The following is a 19,082-nucleotide window of genomic DNA, read 5'->3' as shown; positions in this document are numbered from 1 at the left end:
AGAACTAGGTTGGTTCAGCCTGGAGAAGAGAAGGCTCAGGGGAGACCTTGTCCCCCTGCGCCAGTATTTAAAGGGTGGCCACAAAGATGGAGACCCCCTTTTTATAGGGAGTCCTATGGAAAAGACAAGGGGTTATGGGCACAAGTTACTCCTGGGGAGATTCCAACTGGACACAAGAGGAAAATGTTTCACAATGAGAACAATGGGCCACTGGAATAATCTCCCCAGGGAAGTGGTGGATTCCCCAACACTGGATACTGTTGAGCTGGCTGGACAGTGTGGACCCATCTAGTCTAGATCATGCTTTGCCTAGAAAGTTGAACCAGATGATCCCTGAGGTCCCTTCCAACCTGGGATTCCATGATCCTGTAAGATACTCCTCAAAACCAGCCGGATAGAAGCATATTTCCCCCAGGTGATGCTCCCCTACCCAACACTCACCCTTTGAAGGCCTCTTGCACAGCAAGAGCAAGTAACACTGTTTAAAGAAAGCAAGATTATACAGACTTAACCTTCATCAACTGAACTCAGCAGTATCTGAAAGTGTTTCCATCTTATTTAAATTGCAGCAGAGTGAATCACTGTAAAACAAAAGCAGCTGCTGCTGCCTCCTCCCCTCTTATTTACTCCTGAAAGTGGAGTTCAGGTTAAGGGCTGCCCTTATCAGGGACTTCTCACATGGAGACTTGCAGAGATCCGATCTTCTGCTATCAGGGAGGCTGAAAAAAGGCAATAAGCCCCCAAAGGTCATACGTGCACAGAGGCTTTTACCCATTTCTTTAGATCACAAGGTAGGAGCACTAACAGGTTTGTTGGACAGGTTTATCACAAGATTCATGTCTGCTTGGCAGTTGTTCTGATGACAGAGGCAGGAGGGTGGGGAAGGGTCTGTTGCCTCCAGTCCGTCACATTCCCCCCAGCTCCCAGGTAAGTACTACACAGCTCACACTGCAGCACCTGCCTCTAGAGCCACACTGGGTGCTTTGCACACCTCAAGGGCTCCCTCCCTTCTCTCCCTGCAAGCCGCCTCCTTACTCAACCAGGAGAAAGCTGCTTTCTGAAATCTAGACCAAGTAAAAAAGTTAACCTGGGCAGCTTGATTCTGTTCTTCCCAGTGGGCATCATGTACTGGAGTCATGTTTTCAGTGGAACAGTTTATGGAGAACTCCAAGAACCAACCAACATTTAAACAGTTCCAGAACTCACCGAGAGGCTGACTAAAAGGAGAGGCACACTTGGAATGCCCCAACCACTAGTCTGTAAACAAACACTTTATTATCAGTCACTTTTATTTCAAGAACAGCATAGCCTTTCATCCCAGCTCCCCTCGAGTTCAGTGTGTAATTCAGGTAGCACCAAGAAGCACTCGCATCCTGTAGAGCAAGAGCTCCCAACAAAGCAATCCCCCAGAGACACCAGCACTGGGTTTTCCTCTTCTCTCGCCCTGGGTGAGCAGCCCAGAACGAGCAGCTCCTCACCCTGCACCTCATGGGTGCTTCACTGATCACACAAATTATTAAATAGAGTCCTCAGTATCTTGCTGTGTGGGAGCAGATGGTCTAGAAGTTAATTACTGCTGTGTTCTTACCTATTGGACACTGCAGGTAACTGACTTGGTAGCCACAGAGAGAGGCAGCAGGCTCACATTGCCCTTGTGTTATCAGTTTAGCTGGACAGAAGGGTGTGGGAGGACAGGCAGATGTTGTTTTATCTGTTCCCTGCCTTAAGAGCCAGAGTTTTCTCAGTGGGACTGAACCTTTGTCATTTTGATGGAAATAGGTGGGGTCAAGCTCCCAAAACACTTTGAAATTCATCATGCCTGCCAGACTTCACCAAGGAGTTCACACAGGCTGCTCAGAGCACAATTTAGCAGGGCGTGCTGCTGAATGCACTCCCTGCTCCTGGCTTGTGACATTTCAAAGAGAGCAGGAGCCCAGTGTCTCCCTGAGAGTGAGCCAGAACTGCTGATGCACCAGGGAAAATCAGGACAAATTAAAGCTGTACAACATAGGCATGGAGAAGTAGAGTCCTGCCACACACACACAAGGTCAACCTGACACTTGACTCTACTTCTGTCTGCTGGTGGGATATGCTGTGATGGTCAGTGTCCCAGTATCAAGTTGAGCCAGCTAAAACAAAGGATAACATGCTGAAGTCTAATACATATGAGACCACTTGTCACTGAAGATTATCAAGGTATCCCAAGGCTGATTACAAGTGATGAGCTTACAGCAGTGTCAGTGCCTACAGTGTCCTTCCCACAAGAAATATTGGCTGGAGAGCATGAATTTGAGAGGATGAGGAGGACTGCAGGAAGAACCTCAGACTGATGAAAATGCAGAGGAGTCCTTCATGGGACATCCAGAGATGTCTTGGTTAGGCATCATGCAGCTGGTTCTCTTTCAGGAGGATCTTCTCCCCAGGCTTGAAGGCTGGCATCCCCAGGTAAGGGCAGCTGGCACAGCGGAACGCATCCCCCAGGTAGCACTGCCAAGAGAAAAGCACCTTCTGTAACCAGCAGCAATTTTCAGTTCTCTTCCCCTGGGATATGGTTTTTCCAGCTTATGAGATGACAGGCTCCTCAGCATGTCAGCACAGAAAACACTTCCCTTCTACCCTCTTCCCAAGGCAGGTCTGGTTAGCAGAGCTGTGCAGGGCATTGTGCGAGCTTCCCCCCAGACAGTGTGCCCAGACATGGCTGCATGCTGGGCTGGGGCAGCCCCCAAATCCCCTTGGGCTTCCTCACGTAAGGTCACCTGCCCTGTGAGGTGAAGGTTCACTGTTCACTCTGACTCCCACAGGGACAGGCGCTGTGGTGCAGCGTGTGTGGGCAATGGCAGAAATGGCAGAAGCAGCACAAGCAGTGTTTGGGAGAGGTACGCTAGCCTAGGGAGCACTCACTAGAGAACACAGTTCTTAGATAGAGATCATGCCCTGCAAAGCATAAAACCAAAAATTACTATTTACATTTCCACAGGCAGATTTGGGCTGTGAGCTCTTTTTCTCCTGTTCCAGTTCTTCAGCTAAGCCACACGTGCTGTAGAAAAATAAAGAAGTCACCTGCACCTTTCTGTTTAAGGGTTGTGAGTCACCAACACTCCTTCCAGCCCTACTCACATGCAACAGCCCTCGCTCTGCCACACAACACAGCTGACTCCAGGACCCTCCTGCTCTTCACTTTGTTCCTCAACACCACAGTTTGTATAACAAATGTTGAAGCACACTCCTCACCTTTAAACCGAGTGGGAAATGACTCTATGGCATTTGCTATGTGTGCTCTTTCTCCTTCAGATCTGAGAAACCAGGGTTTTAGTCAAGGCTGCACAAACTGCGTAGCCAGCCTCAGGAAGGCTGTTGGTCACATCAGTGTGGTAATTTGTAGCAGCTTTGGGGCAGCTAGTCAATTCTCACTGCATTTGGATTTACATTCAAATAATTAAGAAAGGACATGAACCAAGAGAATTATGCTCTGAAGAACACCAAATTGCCCACAATCTTTTTAAAACCCATCCAACTCTAAGAGTTTAATGTTACAATTGAAAGGTTCACCAATATGCTAATTCCAGCACTGACCAGTTCTTGCAGGCTTTCTTCTTGCCCATTTCTTTGCAGGACGGAGCTCTGAGGGACGATGGATCTGGCTTTTTCAAATCCTCTGAATCCAACAGCTCATCAGAGTCCAAAAGATCCTGAAAACAACAGGAAAGAGAACATGCAGGAAACCGATTTGTCAGTAGGGAATGCCATTGCTGTATTATGTCCAAAGAAATGGTGCTATCTGTAGCACTAACATTAAAGTGCTGTAGCTGTGCCCCCTTACCTGTGTCTCCCCTCCACCCTCACTACGCCACTTAGCTCTCAAGACCTCACATATGAGGTATTTTGCCCTAGGGATGCTTTTCTACCTCGTAAATTGTAAAGCTTCCCAAAAGGCATGACTGAAACTACTTCGAATAGGAAAGAAGAGGAGAGAGAAGGAACAGCAGCAAAGCCTCACAAACCACACCAGATACCAACCATCTCTTCATCATTCATATCGCTGGCAGAGAGCGTCCACAGCTTGGCAGTGGCTGGGTCCACAGAGGGTTTTCCTGGAGCCAAAACAAAGGAAGAAACAGTAGTTACCCCAGCCTTTGCCCTATCTACTCCCAAAAAATAGTTCAAACAAATATGAAAAGCCCCACTTCACAGGTTTTTACTGTAGCACTCCTGGGGTGAGCTGTCTCCCTCTTCCAAAGTGTGCTTGCAGGCAATCAGACATGTAACATGCACCACTCCTTACCTGAAGCACCAGGTTTCTTGGCAAAGGAAAGTTTGAGGTGACTTGAGGATCCCACTTCAAAATTGGGCTTCTTGCCTTCTATCTGAACAATGAGAAGATCATTGCCTTGGTAACCCAAATGCTCTTGGACTGACTGAGCCTCCTCTGGGGTCAATGCTTCCTTTTGCAGCTGCAACATAAGATTTTAGGTTACCACATTGTAGGAGGCCCAGTCCAGCATCCCAGTGAACACAGACAATCAGTATCTTCAGTCCTAAAGAAAACCACTACCTTTGCTGTAACTAATGTCTGTGGCAGGCAGTGCCCAAGCACGTTTACAGTAAACCAGGGTAGCTAAACCCCTTGTCACCAAGCAAGTCCCCAGGAATCACTACCTACATCACGAGGGAGTTTCTGGAAGTGGTCAGTACATACATACCTCCTTCACTTCCACCAACCCAGAGAGAGTCAGAGCTGTGAGGAGTTTGGCTGCTGTCTTGATTCTGCTGTTGTTTCCTGGAAGACACAAAAGCAAGAAGTAGGAGAAGGAAAGAACAAGAATAGAGGTCACTGAGGAACCTGGAAGAGCAAGAGCTTTAGAGGGAACTGCTGTAGCAAAATCTCTGCTTTAAAATTGGGCCTTTTCTGGTTGACAGCAAGAGCAAACCAGAAAGAAAGTAAGCAGCTTGTTCATTAAAATAACAGCCTGGGGTGACAAAGCTGTTCTAGCTCCAGATCTGTTCTATATATGCCCAAACCTTCCTCGACCCAATTAACACGCATCAAAAAAAGAAAAAACCCCACCCCAAAATCCAAACAACAACATTCCCCTAAAACATTTTTACATATTAAAGTGAACAACTCATGAGGTTTTCAAAACTTGGGCTCCTAAATGAACATTTCATTCAGAAGCAACAGTCAAGAGCCTTGTTCTTGCAGGCAAAAGCTCTTACACATTCACTGTTTAATCAGAAACTCATTATAGGTTTATTTGCTGGGGCACAGGATTGTGCTGAACAGAATCCATTCACCCTCTCTCATTAGTCCCACTTACTCTTTATTGCAAGTCCACCAAATTCCAGCCTGACTTCGAGAAAAAGAAACCTCATCTCCTCCAGATCTGCACATTCTTAGTTGTGTCCCAGAAGTGTTCCACCCTGCCCCTAAGATACCACTAGCACCACAGAGCAACTGCCAGCTCCAAAATATTGGCAAATCTTCCCAACCTGAAGAAGGCGTTTCTGCTGCCACTCACACCACCCTTTTCAGCACTGCAGATTGTGCCAGTGCAAACGTCATCAGCACAGATGCTTCTCTTTTTACCACATGGGGTGTTCTTTCCCACTTCCACCCTGAACCAGCTCCCTGTGCCAGCAAAGTTGAATGCAGGTCAAGTACAAGACAGAGAAATAATCTCATGTTCGCCTCCTCATGTGCTCCTCCAGCTGCCCCTTGGTACATGCTCTGGTTTTACTCTTAAAACTTAAGTCCAAACACTTGTAACTTTTCTGGATACCTATTTCTCAGCTGGCTTCTGGGGCAGCCTCTCTTGGCATTTGTCACCTGTTTTTAAAATCACTTCAGAAGCTCCTTGGAAACACAACATCTGCACCTATTTAACATCAAATGCCTTTTCAAGGTAGTTTAGGAACAAGCCTATCAGCAGTTTCTATCAGCACCCCATCCCTGGCAGTGTTCAAGGCCAGCTTGGATGGGGCTTGGAGCAACCTGGTCTAGCGGAAGGTGCCCCTGCCTATGGCAGGGGGTTGGAATGGATGAGCTTTAAGATCCTTTCCAAACCATTCTAGGATTTTCATAGTGGAGGAGTGACTGCAAATATCTTGGATGGCTACCAGCTTAAACATAGGATAAACCCCTTGCTATTCAGATTAGTGTGTGAGAGTGAACATCTCTGAGTATCAGTCAGGGTTCCTGTCCTTTCCATTTCAGCCTAATCCTTACGAGAATTGCTATGTTGCCGTGAAAGCAAGGCTGAGGTGGATTCTCTCACCTGACTCCGTAACCACCAGTTCTTTCAGGAGGACACAGCCCCCTGGCTTCAGTATCCGAGCTATTTCTGCCAGCACCTCCACACTGTGCTGAGCTGTACTGCCTGGTACCATGCCAGAGAAAATCACATCAAAACTGGACTCCTTGTGAGCAGCTGAAAAGAAAGAAAGGGGAAGATGGTACAATTTTACACATTTACACACACAGCTTTGATCTATACATCTGTTCCACCTCCTTCCTCATCCCTCATGCTTGTGTACAACAGCCATAACTGATTAAAGACACCAGAGGAAGCACGACCAGGGTGTATCACTTCCTTTGCTGTACTGCTGGTGGTAAGAGCAGTATCATTGTTCTCAGTGCTGACTTACAAACCAGGGAAGAAAACAGAATCCCAGACTGGTTTGGGTTGGAAGGGACCTTAAAGCTCATTCAGTTCTAACCCCTGCCATGGGCAGGGACACCTTCCACTAGACCCGGTTGCTCCAAGCCCCGTCCAACCTGGCCTTGAACACTGCCAGGGATGGGGCATCCACAGCTTCTCTGGGCAACCTGCGCCAGGGCCTCACCACCCTCACAGGGAAGAACTTAGGTCCTAAGGTCTCATCTTAATTCCCCTCTGTCAGGTTAAAGCCATTCCCCCTTGTCCTGTCACTTCAAGCCCTTGTCCAAAGCCCCCCTTCAGGTTTCTTGCAGCCCCTTTAGGCACTGGAGCTGCTCTAAGGTCCCCCGGAGCCTTCTCTTCTGCAGGCTGAACCAGCCCAGCTCTCTCAGCCTGTCTCCAGAGCAGAGCTGCTCCAGCCCTCACAGCAGCTCCGTGGCCTCCTCTGGACTCGCTCCAACAGCTCCACGTCCCTCTTGTTTTAGGGCCCCAGAGATGTCAGCTCACACAACAGAAGCACCCTCTCCCTTTAATGAAAGGGTGAAAAATGAAGCTCATTCTTACACTGAGACAGCTGGTTGACGTTCTCCACAGAGACACGATTATCAGCTCCCACCAATGCCTGAATTTTATCCACCAACTCCTTAAGGGCTTCCACGGGTGAAGAGCTGTCCCAGATGATGGCCACGCGCTGGCCTGGTGTGACTCCATATTCCCCCATGTCCACAGTAGCAGCAAACCTGACAGAAGCAGAGAGAGGAATGGGACAAGGGAGGGACACAGAGGAAGGGTTATTGCCAAGCTCAGCATGAACCTCTGTGGACTGTGACTTCATCACAGAACCTTGACTTCTTTTAATAAATAGAGATTATTTTTTGGAGACAGGCAGCAGAATTCCCCCAAGCTGAGCATTAACATGACATTCAGAAACAGCTACACTTAAAGGCATAATTCAGTTTCTCTGCAGTCAAGAGGCTAGGTTTGCAGGGTGAGTGCAGGCCATGCCTAAAAAAAATCCAAAACAAACAAAACCAACCTGAAAAAAAAAAAGAGACATACACAGGATTTCTGAATTTCCGGACTAGTGACAACTGTTTCATCATAGAATCCCAGACTTGGGTTGGAAGGGACCTTAAAGCTCATCCAGTTCCAACCCCCTGCCACGGGCAGGGACACCTTCCGCTAGACCAGGTTGCTCCAAGCCCCATCCAAGCTGGCCTTGAACACTGGCAGGGATGGGGCAGCCACAGCTTCTCTGGGCAATCTGTGCCGGGGCCTCAGCACCCTCACAGGGAAGAACCTCTGCCTAAGAGCTCATCTCAGCCTCCCCTCTGTCAGGTTAAAGCCATTCCCCCTTGTCTTGTCCCTACAGGCCCTTGTCCAAAGCCCCTCTCCAGGTTTCTTGTAGCCCCTTTAGGCACTGGAAACTGCTCTAAGGTCTCCCCTTAAGGAGCCTTCTCTTCTCCAGAATGAACAAGCCCAGCTCTCTCAGCCTGTCTCCAGGCAGAGCTGCTCCAGCCCGTGCAGCATCTCCGTGGCCTCCTTTGGACTCGCTCCAACAGCTCCATGTCCCTCTTGTGGTGTTGTCCAGAGCTAGATGCAGGACTGCAGGATGGGTGTCTGCAGAGTACAGCAGAGGGGGAAATCCCCTCCCTCGACCTGCTGCTCACGCTCTGGGGGTGCAGCCCAGCACATGGGGTGCATCTGGGTACAAGCGCACACTGAAGCCGGGTTATGGGGAGCTTCTCGTCACCTAATACCCCCAAGTCCTTCTCCTCAGGGCTGCTATATCATGCCTCCCCAAGCCTGGAGCTGTGCTTGGGATTGCCCTGACTCCGGGGCAGACCTTGCTCTTGGCCCTGTTGAATTCCAGGAGGTTCTCACGGTCCCACCTCTCCAGCCTGTCCAGGTCCCTCTGGATCCCATCCCTTTCCTCCAGTGTGTCAGCCACACCACACAGCTGTGTCACCACAAACTTGCTGAGGGTGCTCAATCCCAGTGTCCATGCCACCGACAAAGATGTTGAACAACAATCCCTGAGGGATACCACTTGTCACCGACCTCCATTTGGACATTGAGCGGTTGACCACAACTCTCTGAGTGTGGCCATCCAGCCAATTCAGCAGGTGGATCCATCAATTCCATGTCTCTCCAGTTTAGAGATAAGGATGTTGTGTGGGACAGTGTCTAACTGTACAAGTCCAGGTAGATGATGTCAGTCACTCTTCCCTTATGCATCAACGCAGTGGTCCATCATAGAAGGCCACCAAATTAGTCAGGCACAATTTGTCCTTAATGAAGCCACGCTGGCTGTCACCAATTGCCCCCTTAGTGTTGACGTGCCTCAGCATAGTTTCCATTTGACATTAAACACTGCCTTGTCTCTCCCACTCAGGAGCAATCTGACCTAGCAGAATCTACCTCTGCAGTACAGGAGGGGAAAAGAATAAAAGAAAAGCAATTTTCAGCCTTCCCAGCATTCCAGATTGAGACTCTCAACTCATGGGTGGCACTGGGTGAGCAATTGCACAGAGGGGAACAGAATGTGAGTGCAACAGAAAGTGACAGGTTTGAGAAACCTGTCTACACTAATATTTTATAAAAAATTGGATTCCCGACAGACCCTGCAGAAAATCCACACTCTAGCAATGTCATGATCACCTGTACTCACAGCAGCACCAGCTACAGGAACAATCACTGAGCCTCTTTCACTCTACTCCTCCAATACAAACCTGTTTTCCTTCTCATTTAACATGAGCACAGAGAACAGGGAGCATGAGTGAGCACACTAGCTGCCCAGTGTACCTTCAATCAGCTACAAGCCACACGCTTGCTTTGAGACAGCCTGTTGTAAGCAAAGTCCTCACCAGAAATCATTACATTACACACCCTGGGTAGTGCCTTATTGCCACCATGTTGTCATGAAAGCATAACTTACGAGTACGCTGTGACAGATTCAACTCAGTTGCCTGCAGACAGGTGCGGAGTGGATTTTGACACATGGTTCCTATGGCTCTATGTGCTGTTCAGAACAGAACAACTCTGCAGCTTGTCTGACCCACTCTGGTTGGAATTTGTGCTAATGCAGCCCACAACACCAACCAGGTAAGGACTGGAAGATCTTGGATGTGTGCTACTGGTTCTAGCACCTCACAGTTGGCCTGCCACGCATATGCAACACAAGCTAAGCAACTAGAACTGCCACTAACACTGGTAACCACACGTGTTAATCCCACTAAAATGTCATCTTTCCTACGAAGAAGGCTGAAAACCTCAAAAGATACATAAGCTGTTAGGCTAACATGGCACAGCTGAATCCAAAGACACACCTTCCTCTCAGAACAGCAGGTTGTGACCTTTCAAGATCAGTCCAGAGCCCAGACTGCACCAATGGCAACACCAGCCCACCCGCCACACCGAGGAGGACTCCCGCCTTACACCAGGCTGTGCCACGCCAAGGAGGCCCAAGGGCTGGGGCCAGCGTAAAGGGGGCCTTATCTGAACTCCACACACATTCACCAGTCCTCGAAGAACACCGCTGCCCAAAACGCCTGCAAATAATATTGGAGGTTGCCAACTTCACCAGATTAACAAACTACCGTGGAAGGGTTTAAACTCGGCCCTGCCAAGCTTCGTACTTCCTGACGCACCTCAACCCGCTTCCAGGCGCGGACACCGGCCCTGCGGCAGGAGAACGCTTAAACACAGCCCCGCGTAGAGGAAGGGCAGAAGAAACCTCTGGATCTCCGAGCCGGGAACGGTTTACAGGGAACAGGGACAACATACGGGCGGGAACGCCACACGGGAACTCCCTGACACACACCCCCTCGCGCCCGCTCGCATCGGCCACCCCTGGCGCGGCCTCCGGGGACCCTTTTTAAGGACAAAAAGGGTCATTTCGGCCTCCAGGCAAGAGTGTCGCGTCGCGTCGCGTCCCCCCCGGGCCCCCCGCCGCGCACGCCTCTCCTCACCCCAGGTCGCCTCGCCTCGTCTCGTCTCGTCCCGGTCTGACGCCGTCACAGCCGCGTCCCGGCGTCGTGACGTAATCGCGCTGCTGCCCGCTTCCAAGATGGCGGCGGCATCGGCGAGAAGCCTGTGGCGGCCGGGCTGGCGGCTGTGGCGGGGCCGCGCGGGTGAGGGGCGGGGAGGGCGCGGAGGGCGCGGAGGGCGCGGCTGGGGGGTGGGGAGGCGGCGTGCTCGTCCTCTTGCCACCGTGACCGGGCCGGGGCCGCGGCCGGGCGGGGAAGGTGATGTGAAGGGCAGAGGAGCGGCGCCGGTAGGGGGCGGTGCGGGGCTGCGCCAGGCTCCGGTCCGGGTCCGGGTCCGGGTCCGGGTCCGGGTCCGGGTCCGGCCCGAGGCTCAGCCCTAGGCGCAGCTCCAGGCTCAGGGCCAGGCCTAGTCCTGCATAAGGCAGGTGGCTGCAGACCCTGCGTGGGTAGGCTGGAGACCCATAGCCTGGCCCGCAGGGGTGTGTTTGGGGAGCAAAGTCCCTTGCACCTTCCAGGCCCTGAAACTGCACAAGGTGTTCGAGGGAACTGGGAGCAGGGTTGAGGAGGAGTTTGGTGATGGTTTTTTTAAGAGTGGGCCATACAACCCAAGCTTATTAAAAAAGACCCCAGAACCTCACTGCAGTTCAATTATAAATTCTCACAGAGCAGCCATAATCAAGAGCTCTGTGGCCTTTGAGTCACCTGAGAAACACGCGTCGTGATCTTGGTTGTGTCTTCTAACACTGCTCACTCTCCAGGGTATTACCTACCTCTTGTCCCAGGCTCAAGGGTCAGCGCCTTCCTCTTAACTCCTCTCACTCCTCCACTTTGTCAGGGACCAAAAAAGAGAGCGGGCACACTGCAGGGCAGGCAGGGCATGTTTGTGTGCCTAGTTTCCAGTCCAAGACTGGGAAACTCGTTTCTGTTTGCTGTATGTGCCACCTGCACAGTTCTTTTCCTCACAAAACATTTTCGCTTTATTTTCACCAGGTAAATGTGAGCTCAGCTGAGAGGGATGCTTCTCAAAAGTGTAAAAATAGACTTTCTATACATTTCTGTTCTTTTCAGCTGGGTTTACCGCAGCTCTCTGCTTCACCTTAATTTTCTGTGCTTCCTCTTGTTGGAAGCAGACATTTGAATCTTGGCTTCCCTTTCAGAGCTCCAGTGCCAGCTCTGCCCACCACAGCATGCTCTCCAGGCCTCAGCCGTGCTGAGGAGAGTCTCCAGTGAGCAGAAGAAGGAGCCATTAGCATCTTCCTCTCAGCATCAGTTCGATTCACATCCAGCTGATCACCAGCCTGAGCAGGAACCTCAAGGCACTCGCCCCAGGTAACTCACTAGCTATTTTTAGTGCTGTCCTGCCGATAGGCTTTGTTTTCCTGAAACTTGCATTGAAGCTTGGAGACAAGAAGATCCAGAGTTAATGGAGCCTCAGACTGCAGCAGCTGGAGAGCTGATTTGCTGAGACAGTGGAAATTCCAATGTCTGGTGTGGAGACAGGATGGAATTTGCTTTCAAGAGGGAACCTCTCTCGTCTGCAAAGCGCAAGCCTTTGCTTCTGGATTTTTGTGTAAATCCTCACAAAATATGGACTATTATCCATATGCCTGTAACTATAGAGTCCCCATTGGACAAGCTTATAGTTTAGCTTTTTTTAAAGGAGGGGAAAACTGAGGCTGATTGGTCTCCATGTAGGCACCTAGATTGAGCCCTCCTGTGTCTTTCTCTTCTCTTCTGGCAAAGGTTCATTAAGAATCCTTTTCCTGGAAAGGGAAAGAATTTTACAGGAGGAGGTGAGAATTATACTAAGCAGATCTCAAAAGCATGCCAGCACCCAGCAGTGGCAGTGAGTGAGTGGCAGAGTCCAGGTTGCTGGTGTTTGATGGTAACATTCCCTCACTATAACAATACCTTCTTATAGTTACACTGGCCAGGGCGGCCAGGAGTCTGAGGACTATGAGAGCGAGGAGCAGCTGCAGCACCGAATCCTCACAGCAGCGCTGGAGTTTGTGCCTGAACATGGCTGGACTGCAGAAGCCATTGCAGAGGGAGCCAAGGTATGTGGGAGAGAAGCAACAAACCAGTTGAAAACTGGATGAAGCTGAAGTTCAGACAGCCAGGCCTGCATGCTTCCCCCACATACTCTTGGGCGATGCACCCCAGTCAGCAAATGGAATGCGGCCCAGCTACTACAGGATAACCCTGTCAGAGTTAAACTAAGGCACACTGTAAAGTAGTGATCCTAAAGAGAGGAAAACATGTACAGGAAGTACTTTTTAATGCAGCATTGCTTTGTTTAAATTCATGTAACTTTGTTCACAAAAGAAATACAACACTTTTCCCAGCTGGATCCTGCTTAGCAGTGTATGACCTGTCTCTTTTTCTCCCTTCCTCCCTATAGACCCTGGGTCTCTCTGTTGCTGCAGCAGGGATGTTTCACAGTGATGGCAGTGACCTGATCCTGCACTTTGTGTCTGAGTGCAACACCAAGCTGTCTGAGCTGCTGGAGCAGGAACAAAAGCTAGTGCAGTTGGGCGAAGCAGAGTGAGTATTGGCTATGAAAAGACATCTTCCTTGGCAAACTCTGGGGACTGGATAGACAGAGAGGCCACCTGGGACACAGACACTTTAAGTTAAAAATCAATTTAGCCAAATAAAACCATCCTCACAGAGTTGAGATACCAGAGGCATGAAGGATACATAATACTTCACATATTTACTGCTGTGGCAGGCAAGCAATTGATCTTTTGAGTTCAGAATTGAGTTTAATTTGGATGTTCTTCACATTTGGGGTTTTTCCTTACCCAGGAAGAAGCCTACAGATCAGTTCCTGAAAGATGCTGTGGAAGCCAGACTGAGGATGCTCATTCCATATATTGAGAAATGGCCCCAGGTATAAAATGAATATCAAGATTGTCTCATTTGTCATGTGTGTTTTAAACACTCTGTGACCTTCAACATAGTCTCTCCACCAGAGTAGTTCAGGGTTGTAAATGAAACCCTCACTGGCTTCACATGATCTGTAGCCTTCAAGAGGAGAGCAGCCTTGAAGGAAGCAGTTACAGGTGTCCTTAGAACAACAATTTCTTGCAGTTCTGGAAAGGCAAACTGCTCCATTATTCACCATCTGGGATCCCAGAGGATGAGCCATGTCTGCTCAGTCCTGTTGTGGTGTCACTGCAAGTCAGGCTCCTTGCAGTATTGTTCTGGCTGCATCAGTATCTCCTGACACTTGGGAATACAGAACTTTTGCTTTGCTGCAGGAAACTGCCTGCCCAGCGTGTGAGTGACAAACCCTTGGCAACCTGAGGGCAGATCTGTGAACTGAGAGGGGTCCATGCTTCAAACTTCAGATTTAAGTCTCAAGCCGTTCTTTCCAGGGTGGGAAGGGAATTGAATTGTGGCCACAGTAACAAGCAAAGAGTTCCCAACCTTGGGCTGCAGAGACTGCTGCAAAGTCAGCCTCTTGTCCAGAATCACTGCTGGCCTCTGAGCAGCTGCATCCTGCATTCCTTACAGACAGAGAAGACAGGATTCATGGGTTTGTTCCAGATGAGCATAACTTGCCTTGTGAGGGATGTGGGTGGTTTATGACTCTCCTGGTCTTGTGTTACTATTTTCAAAGGCTGCGGGATCCCAGTAGGGCCATTATGAGTGGCTATTCTGCCCTTGGTGGCTGCTTTGAGTTCAAAGTCAAATTGAGAGAAATGAGAGATTTGACTCGCTGCCCGTAGGGGCACAGTGCAAGTGTGAGTCAGCTCAGGCTGTGCTGTGCTGCATTTCCATGCTTGGAGAGGCAGCTTGGGAGAGGCAACACAGTGGGGTTCGAGCTGAGCTGGGGGCATGGGGCTCCAGCACAGGCTAAGGCCTGAGCTCAGCTGCCAGTTGTGTTCCCACACATATTCCCCACAAATCCTGCCACTTTGAAAGGCCAGTGCTAACTGAAAAGAGCTGGGAGGACTTGTCACTGGGAGCTGGAGGCAAGTCAGCAGCAGGGCAAAGATAACAGAGCATTTTTGGTCTGCTTTAATGTTACGTTCTTCTTTCTTCGTCTCTCCCATTTATCTGTGTTTCCTTTGCAGGCTCTGAGCATCCTGTTGCTCCCACGTAACATCCCTTCCAGCCTTAACCTCCTCGCCAGCTTGATTGATGATATCTGGCAGTATGCTGGAGACCAGTCCACAGACGTAAGTCCTGGTGCCTTGCAGACTGGCTGGTGCTAGCCCTCAGCACCTGAGCAAAATGATGGGTTGAAGCAGGTGTAGGGCCATGTCTCTCTTGAAACGATCCTGTTGTTGAATGAGGAAGACATTTTCAGAAGCACCCAAGGATCCTTTCCAAAGAGTTTTAGGAGCCAATAGGACTAAATGCAAATTAGTGCCCATGAGATTAGTGCAAATTAAAGGCCCTACCTTCCTAGACAAAATTCTTGTGATTTTGAGCCTAAGACGTTGATCTGTATTCAGTGCGTGAGCAGTGTGTCTCTGTCACATGTCTCTTCCACCAGCAGTAGCATTTGCAGATTTGACTTGAAAACCTTTAAAGAACCTACCCAAAAATACCAGCAGCTTATTAAAGCTTTCATCTTTCTAGCAGGAAATAAAAGAAAATTATAACCTTAATTAAAGCAATTAATAAATTACTTTAATTCATATAGGTGTAGGGAGAAATGGGAAAATCTGAATGAACCATGTTAACAAAGTACTTTAATAAGCTTCTTTTATCTCTGTATAAAAGAGAAGCTACTGCAGTGAAAAATAAATAAGATGACAGAAAAATTAAAGGAATAAACCAGAAGAGACTTGAAAGACTGTGGTTGCATCAGGAACTGCAAGTCCCTTTGGGTTATGAAAGTCCAATTGATGTATCAGTCGGTGTCTGCACTGAGCTGTTCCTGAAGTCTCCTCACAGATGCACGGATTAGGAGAGGTTCTTTTGTTGGCACCTTTGTGCCAGTTACATGAGTTTCCTTTGGGAAGCTGTGGTGCTCAGCCCACTCCTCCTTTCCCAGTAAAGAGGTTTAGTGTCACTTGTGGTGGACCCCTCTTCGCCACAGAAGGAGCTCGGTAGAGTATGCCAGTGCCTCAGAGACCCCTTTGGGTGGGTTTTTCAGAGCAGAAGGAGAATCAACAGAAAGTGTTTGGTCTCGGGCACCTTAGAGATGCAGCTGCAAGTGGCAGCATCCCTTAAGTTTCTTCCCTCATCGTGGTGCAGGCACTGCAGACCTTTCGATCCAGCTTGTTTTCAAAACCAAGGCCTGTGTTTTCCTTTCTTCTATTGCTTTGTAGTCATGAATGGAAAAGCCAGTATTTTTTCCAGGTGATAGCAGAAAATGAAGTGGAAGCCTCATTTTTAAATGTGGTTATATATGCTGTCTGCTAGCAGTTCAAGTGCAACTGGAAAGACTGAAGAGTTGGAGTTATTTCTGCCTCTTTGCATTGTGTAACCTGTTGTTGTAACACATCCAACGGCACTGCTGCCAGCAGTGTGGTGATGTATTTAGTGAGTTAGCAGGCAGTACTGGTATTTCAATGATAGGATTTGGGAAACGTGTATCTCTGTGTGATGTCTTGCACAGTTCTGTCCCATTTGTTCCCTTTTTTCATGCTTGTATCTGGTGCAAACTGCAGCTCAGCAATCAGTATAGCTGTTTCTCACCTCAGATCTTTGCACTGCCTACTAGGCATCTGTAAAGCAAAGATGAGCACGGTGCACTCAGGCTCGCAGGCAGGGAAAGGAGGATTCCTTGCAGCCAGCAGCAGGTGCTGGGGATCTTGTTCAGCAGTTTTAGATGCCGTACTTGACCTCCGTCTGGTGCCACAGGAGCAGCTGTGCTATCAGTTTTTTGTGTTGGCTGGTGGCCCACTGCATCACAGAGACGTAATTTAAGTGGGGAAAGAATGTGCAGTTGGAATGCTGTTTGCCGTTCTCCAGTCTGCTTTCGTGAGCTGTATCCTTGATCTGCATTCAGGTCACACCTTCCCCTCTCTCTCATTCCCTGCCCTTGCAGTTTAACTGGTACACCCGTCGAGCTGTGCTCACTGGCATCTACAACACCACCGAACTGGTGATGCTACAGGATTCATCCCCTGACTTTGAGGAGACTTGGCGCTTCCTGGAAGACAGAGTAGCTGATGCCATGAGCATGGGCAGTGCAGCTGATCGGGTAACGTTGTGGGCAGGGTACACATGCAGCATCCCCCTTCTCCCCACATACACCTGCAGACAGACCTGGCTTCCCAGTCACACAGACCATGCAGCTGCAGAGACCACCTTGCACTGATGGGTGGTTGCATAAATGCGGTTGGTTCAACACCAATAAATGCAATACATCCTTTAGTAAAATGGCATTTTCTAGTAAAATAACATGTATTTTCTGGTAAAATTACATGCCTTCTTTGTCAGACTGGCCCTGTGGTTTGGAGGCATATATTCCCAGGAAATGTCTGCCATGTTTCTTAATCTCTGGCTATCACTTGTCTGCAATGCTTGGCTTCTGTCAGAACGTTTCGTAGTAAATACATTTTTATTGTGCATTACATCTCTGTGCTTGGGTGGCCACAAGTGTAACTGCAAAAGGAAGCAAAAGGTGGTTGGTGTTATCCTTGTGTCTTCTAGGTACGGTCAACAGGAGAAGCAGTTGCCCAGGGCCTGATGGGAGCTGCAGTTACTGTAAGTAATGCAGGGCTGTAAGGGCAGAATTGTTTCTCTACCTTTCCATGCTGAATTTCAGCATGTTTTTCCTCCCAAATCTAGAATACAGCATGAAAATGAACACTCTTTCATAACTACATGTAAGAATGGTTTTCTGGGTAGTTTGGTCTTAGTTCACTGTTTTGGGGTGAAATAACTTGTAATAGAGCATAAAAAATTAAGTCTGAAGCTGCAGGGTGAGTTTTAGGGATGAGAGACAAGTGATCAGAATAAATACAACTGTTCTCCATCACTTCTCAAGAGATCTCTTCCTCTGCCAGTCCCTGCACTGGAGATCTTGACAGAAGGCCTATGCCCCCATGGACACTTGGGAGATGGCATCTGTACCCAGGCCACAGCAGGGTGACGTCCCCAGGCTGTTCCAGTTGACTGCAGTGTCCTTCCAAGAATCTTTCATTTTTTGGTAGCATCCTGGACTGCTTTGTGTCCATGCAGAGAGAGCTGCTTTTCCTCTGGAATACAAAACAATCCTTCTTGTACCCAGGAATGGTTTTGAAGGGCTTCAGGGCCTCCCTGTGATTCTATTTTTGGACAACTCCCATTGCATTTAGCAGCAAAGTGATTTCCTTGTTATCAGAAATCTGTTTTAATTTACCAATACAAGACAAACAGGCTGGAACATAAACTAGAAATAATTTTTAGTGTATGAAACAGTTCTCAAGAATTTCTCCCACCTCCTTCCCCCTGCAGTTATGGTGGAATCATTTAATATCTTCAGTGTTTCTCAGCCTCTCCTTGCTTTCACACCTGCGTGTGCCAAAAGGACCCTCCACTAGAGGCATCCTCAAGCTCTATGTGTGCTCTTGCACATCAGCAGATCCACTGTGCAGATGAACAGGAGGAACTGGGCTGCTCGTGATGGCGGGTGGGTTGCAGGCAGCTTGTTTTAGGGCAAAATTATCCCAGTACATTAACTGCTGTGGGCCACAAGTCCTTAACAGAACTTCCTACGTCCAAGGGTGCTGCACAGGAGGAGTGAGTGCACAGCTGGACAGGGCTCTCCAGGTCTCTGCAAAATGGACGAGCAAGCTGAGCCCCTCAAAAGCTTAAATTCACTGTCAGAGTCTACGTGGCCGCAAAAATAGAATCAGAGTCAACAGACTGGTTTGTGTTGGAAGGGACCTTAAAGCTCATCCGGTTCCAGCCCCCTGCCACGGGCAGGGACACACCTTCCACTAGACCAGGTTGCTCCAAGCCCCATCCAAGCTGGCCTTGAACACTGCCAGGGATGGGGCAGCCACAGCTTCTCTGGGCAACCTGTGCCAGGGCCTCACCACCCTCACAGTAAAATCAAACCAAGCTGAAACCGCCTGGCCTGGGAAGCAAGTTCAGGTCAGAGGATGCCTGTGGCTGGATCCAGGGTGATTTTTCTGCCCCCATCTTTTGCGTTCACCTCTGTCCTCTCACCAAGGAAGGTGCCTTTCGCCCCAGGCATGCAGCCGTCTTCCCTTCCTCACCCAGCTCTCGCGGCTCTTCTGGAGCCAGACTTGCTGCCCAGCAGCGCTGCAGCAGCTGCGGCGCTGAAACCTCCGGGGCCGGGCAGGACCCTTCGTACCTCGGGGAGAGCGGCGTCTCTCCGGGGTACCGGCACTGAACCCGCTTCTCCCTCTGCCCCGCAGATCAAGAACCTGGCGGGGCTGAACCAGCGCCGGTGAGGAGAGACCCGGCGGCGCGGGAGCGGCTCCGGCCCTTCCCCGGCACCAATAAAGTAACTCTGCAGCGCAGC

At 49.4% G+C, this 19,082-nt stretch overlaps 2 protein-coding genes across 3 annotated transcripts; one reads left to right on the top strand and one right to left on the bottom strand.

The window, feature by feature from the left end:
* Nucleotides 1-1,278: 1,278 nt before the first annotated feature.
* On the bottom strand, nucleotides 1,279-10,764 carry CIAPIN1 (cytokine induced apoptosis inhibitor 1). Of its 2 annotated transcripts, none has more exons than XM_030470835.1 (9): nucleotides 10,620-10,764; nucleotides 7,218-7,393; nucleotides 6,273-6,425; nucleotides 4,701-4,777; nucleotides 4,283-4,451; nucleotides 4,018-4,091; nucleotides 3,574-3,689; nucleotides 2,968-3,037; nucleotides 1,279-2,487 (listed from the first exon to the last, which is right to left on the bottom strand). In XM_030470835.1, exons 2-9 carry the CDS (start codon nucleotides 7,372-7,374, stop codon nucleotides 2,377-2,379), a joined length of 927 nt encoding a protein of 308 aa, XP_030326695.1. In that variant the 5' UTR covers nucleotides 7,375-7,393; nucleotides 10,620-10,764; the 3' UTR covers nucleotides 1,279-2,376. The 2 variants fall into 2 exon arrangements, with proteins under 2 accessions (XP_030326695.1, XP_030326696.1); XM_030470836.1 differs by having other exon boundaries at nucleotides 10,625-10,697.
* On the top strand, nucleotides 10,683-19,080 carry COQ9 (coenzyme Q9). The gene is made up of 9 exons (XM_030470834.1): nucleotides 10,683-10,786; nucleotides 11,800-11,971; nucleotides 12,564-12,699; nucleotides 13,044-13,186; nucleotides 13,451-13,535; nucleotides 14,725-14,829; nucleotides 16,653-16,808; nucleotides 17,261-17,314; nucleotides 18,976-19,080. Exons 1-9 carry the CDS (start codon nucleotides 10,723-10,725, stop codon nucleotides 19,009-19,011), a joined length of 951 nt encoding a protein of 316 aa, XP_030326694.1. The 5' UTR covers nucleotides 10,683-10,722; the 3' UTR covers nucleotides 19,012-19,080.
* The last annotated feature ends 2 nt before the right edge of the window (nucleotides 19,081-19,082 follow it).

This window comes from Strigops habroptila, chromosome Z, assembly GCF_004027225.2.
Source record: "Strigops habroptila isolate Jane chromosome Z, bStrHab1.2.pri, whole genome shotgun sequence".
Classification (NCBI taxonomy): domain Eukaryota; kingdom Metazoa; phylum Chordata; class Aves; order Psittaciformes; family Psittacidae; genus Strigops; species Strigops habroptila.
This window is presented reverse-complemented; position numbering and strand designations above follow the sequence as displayed.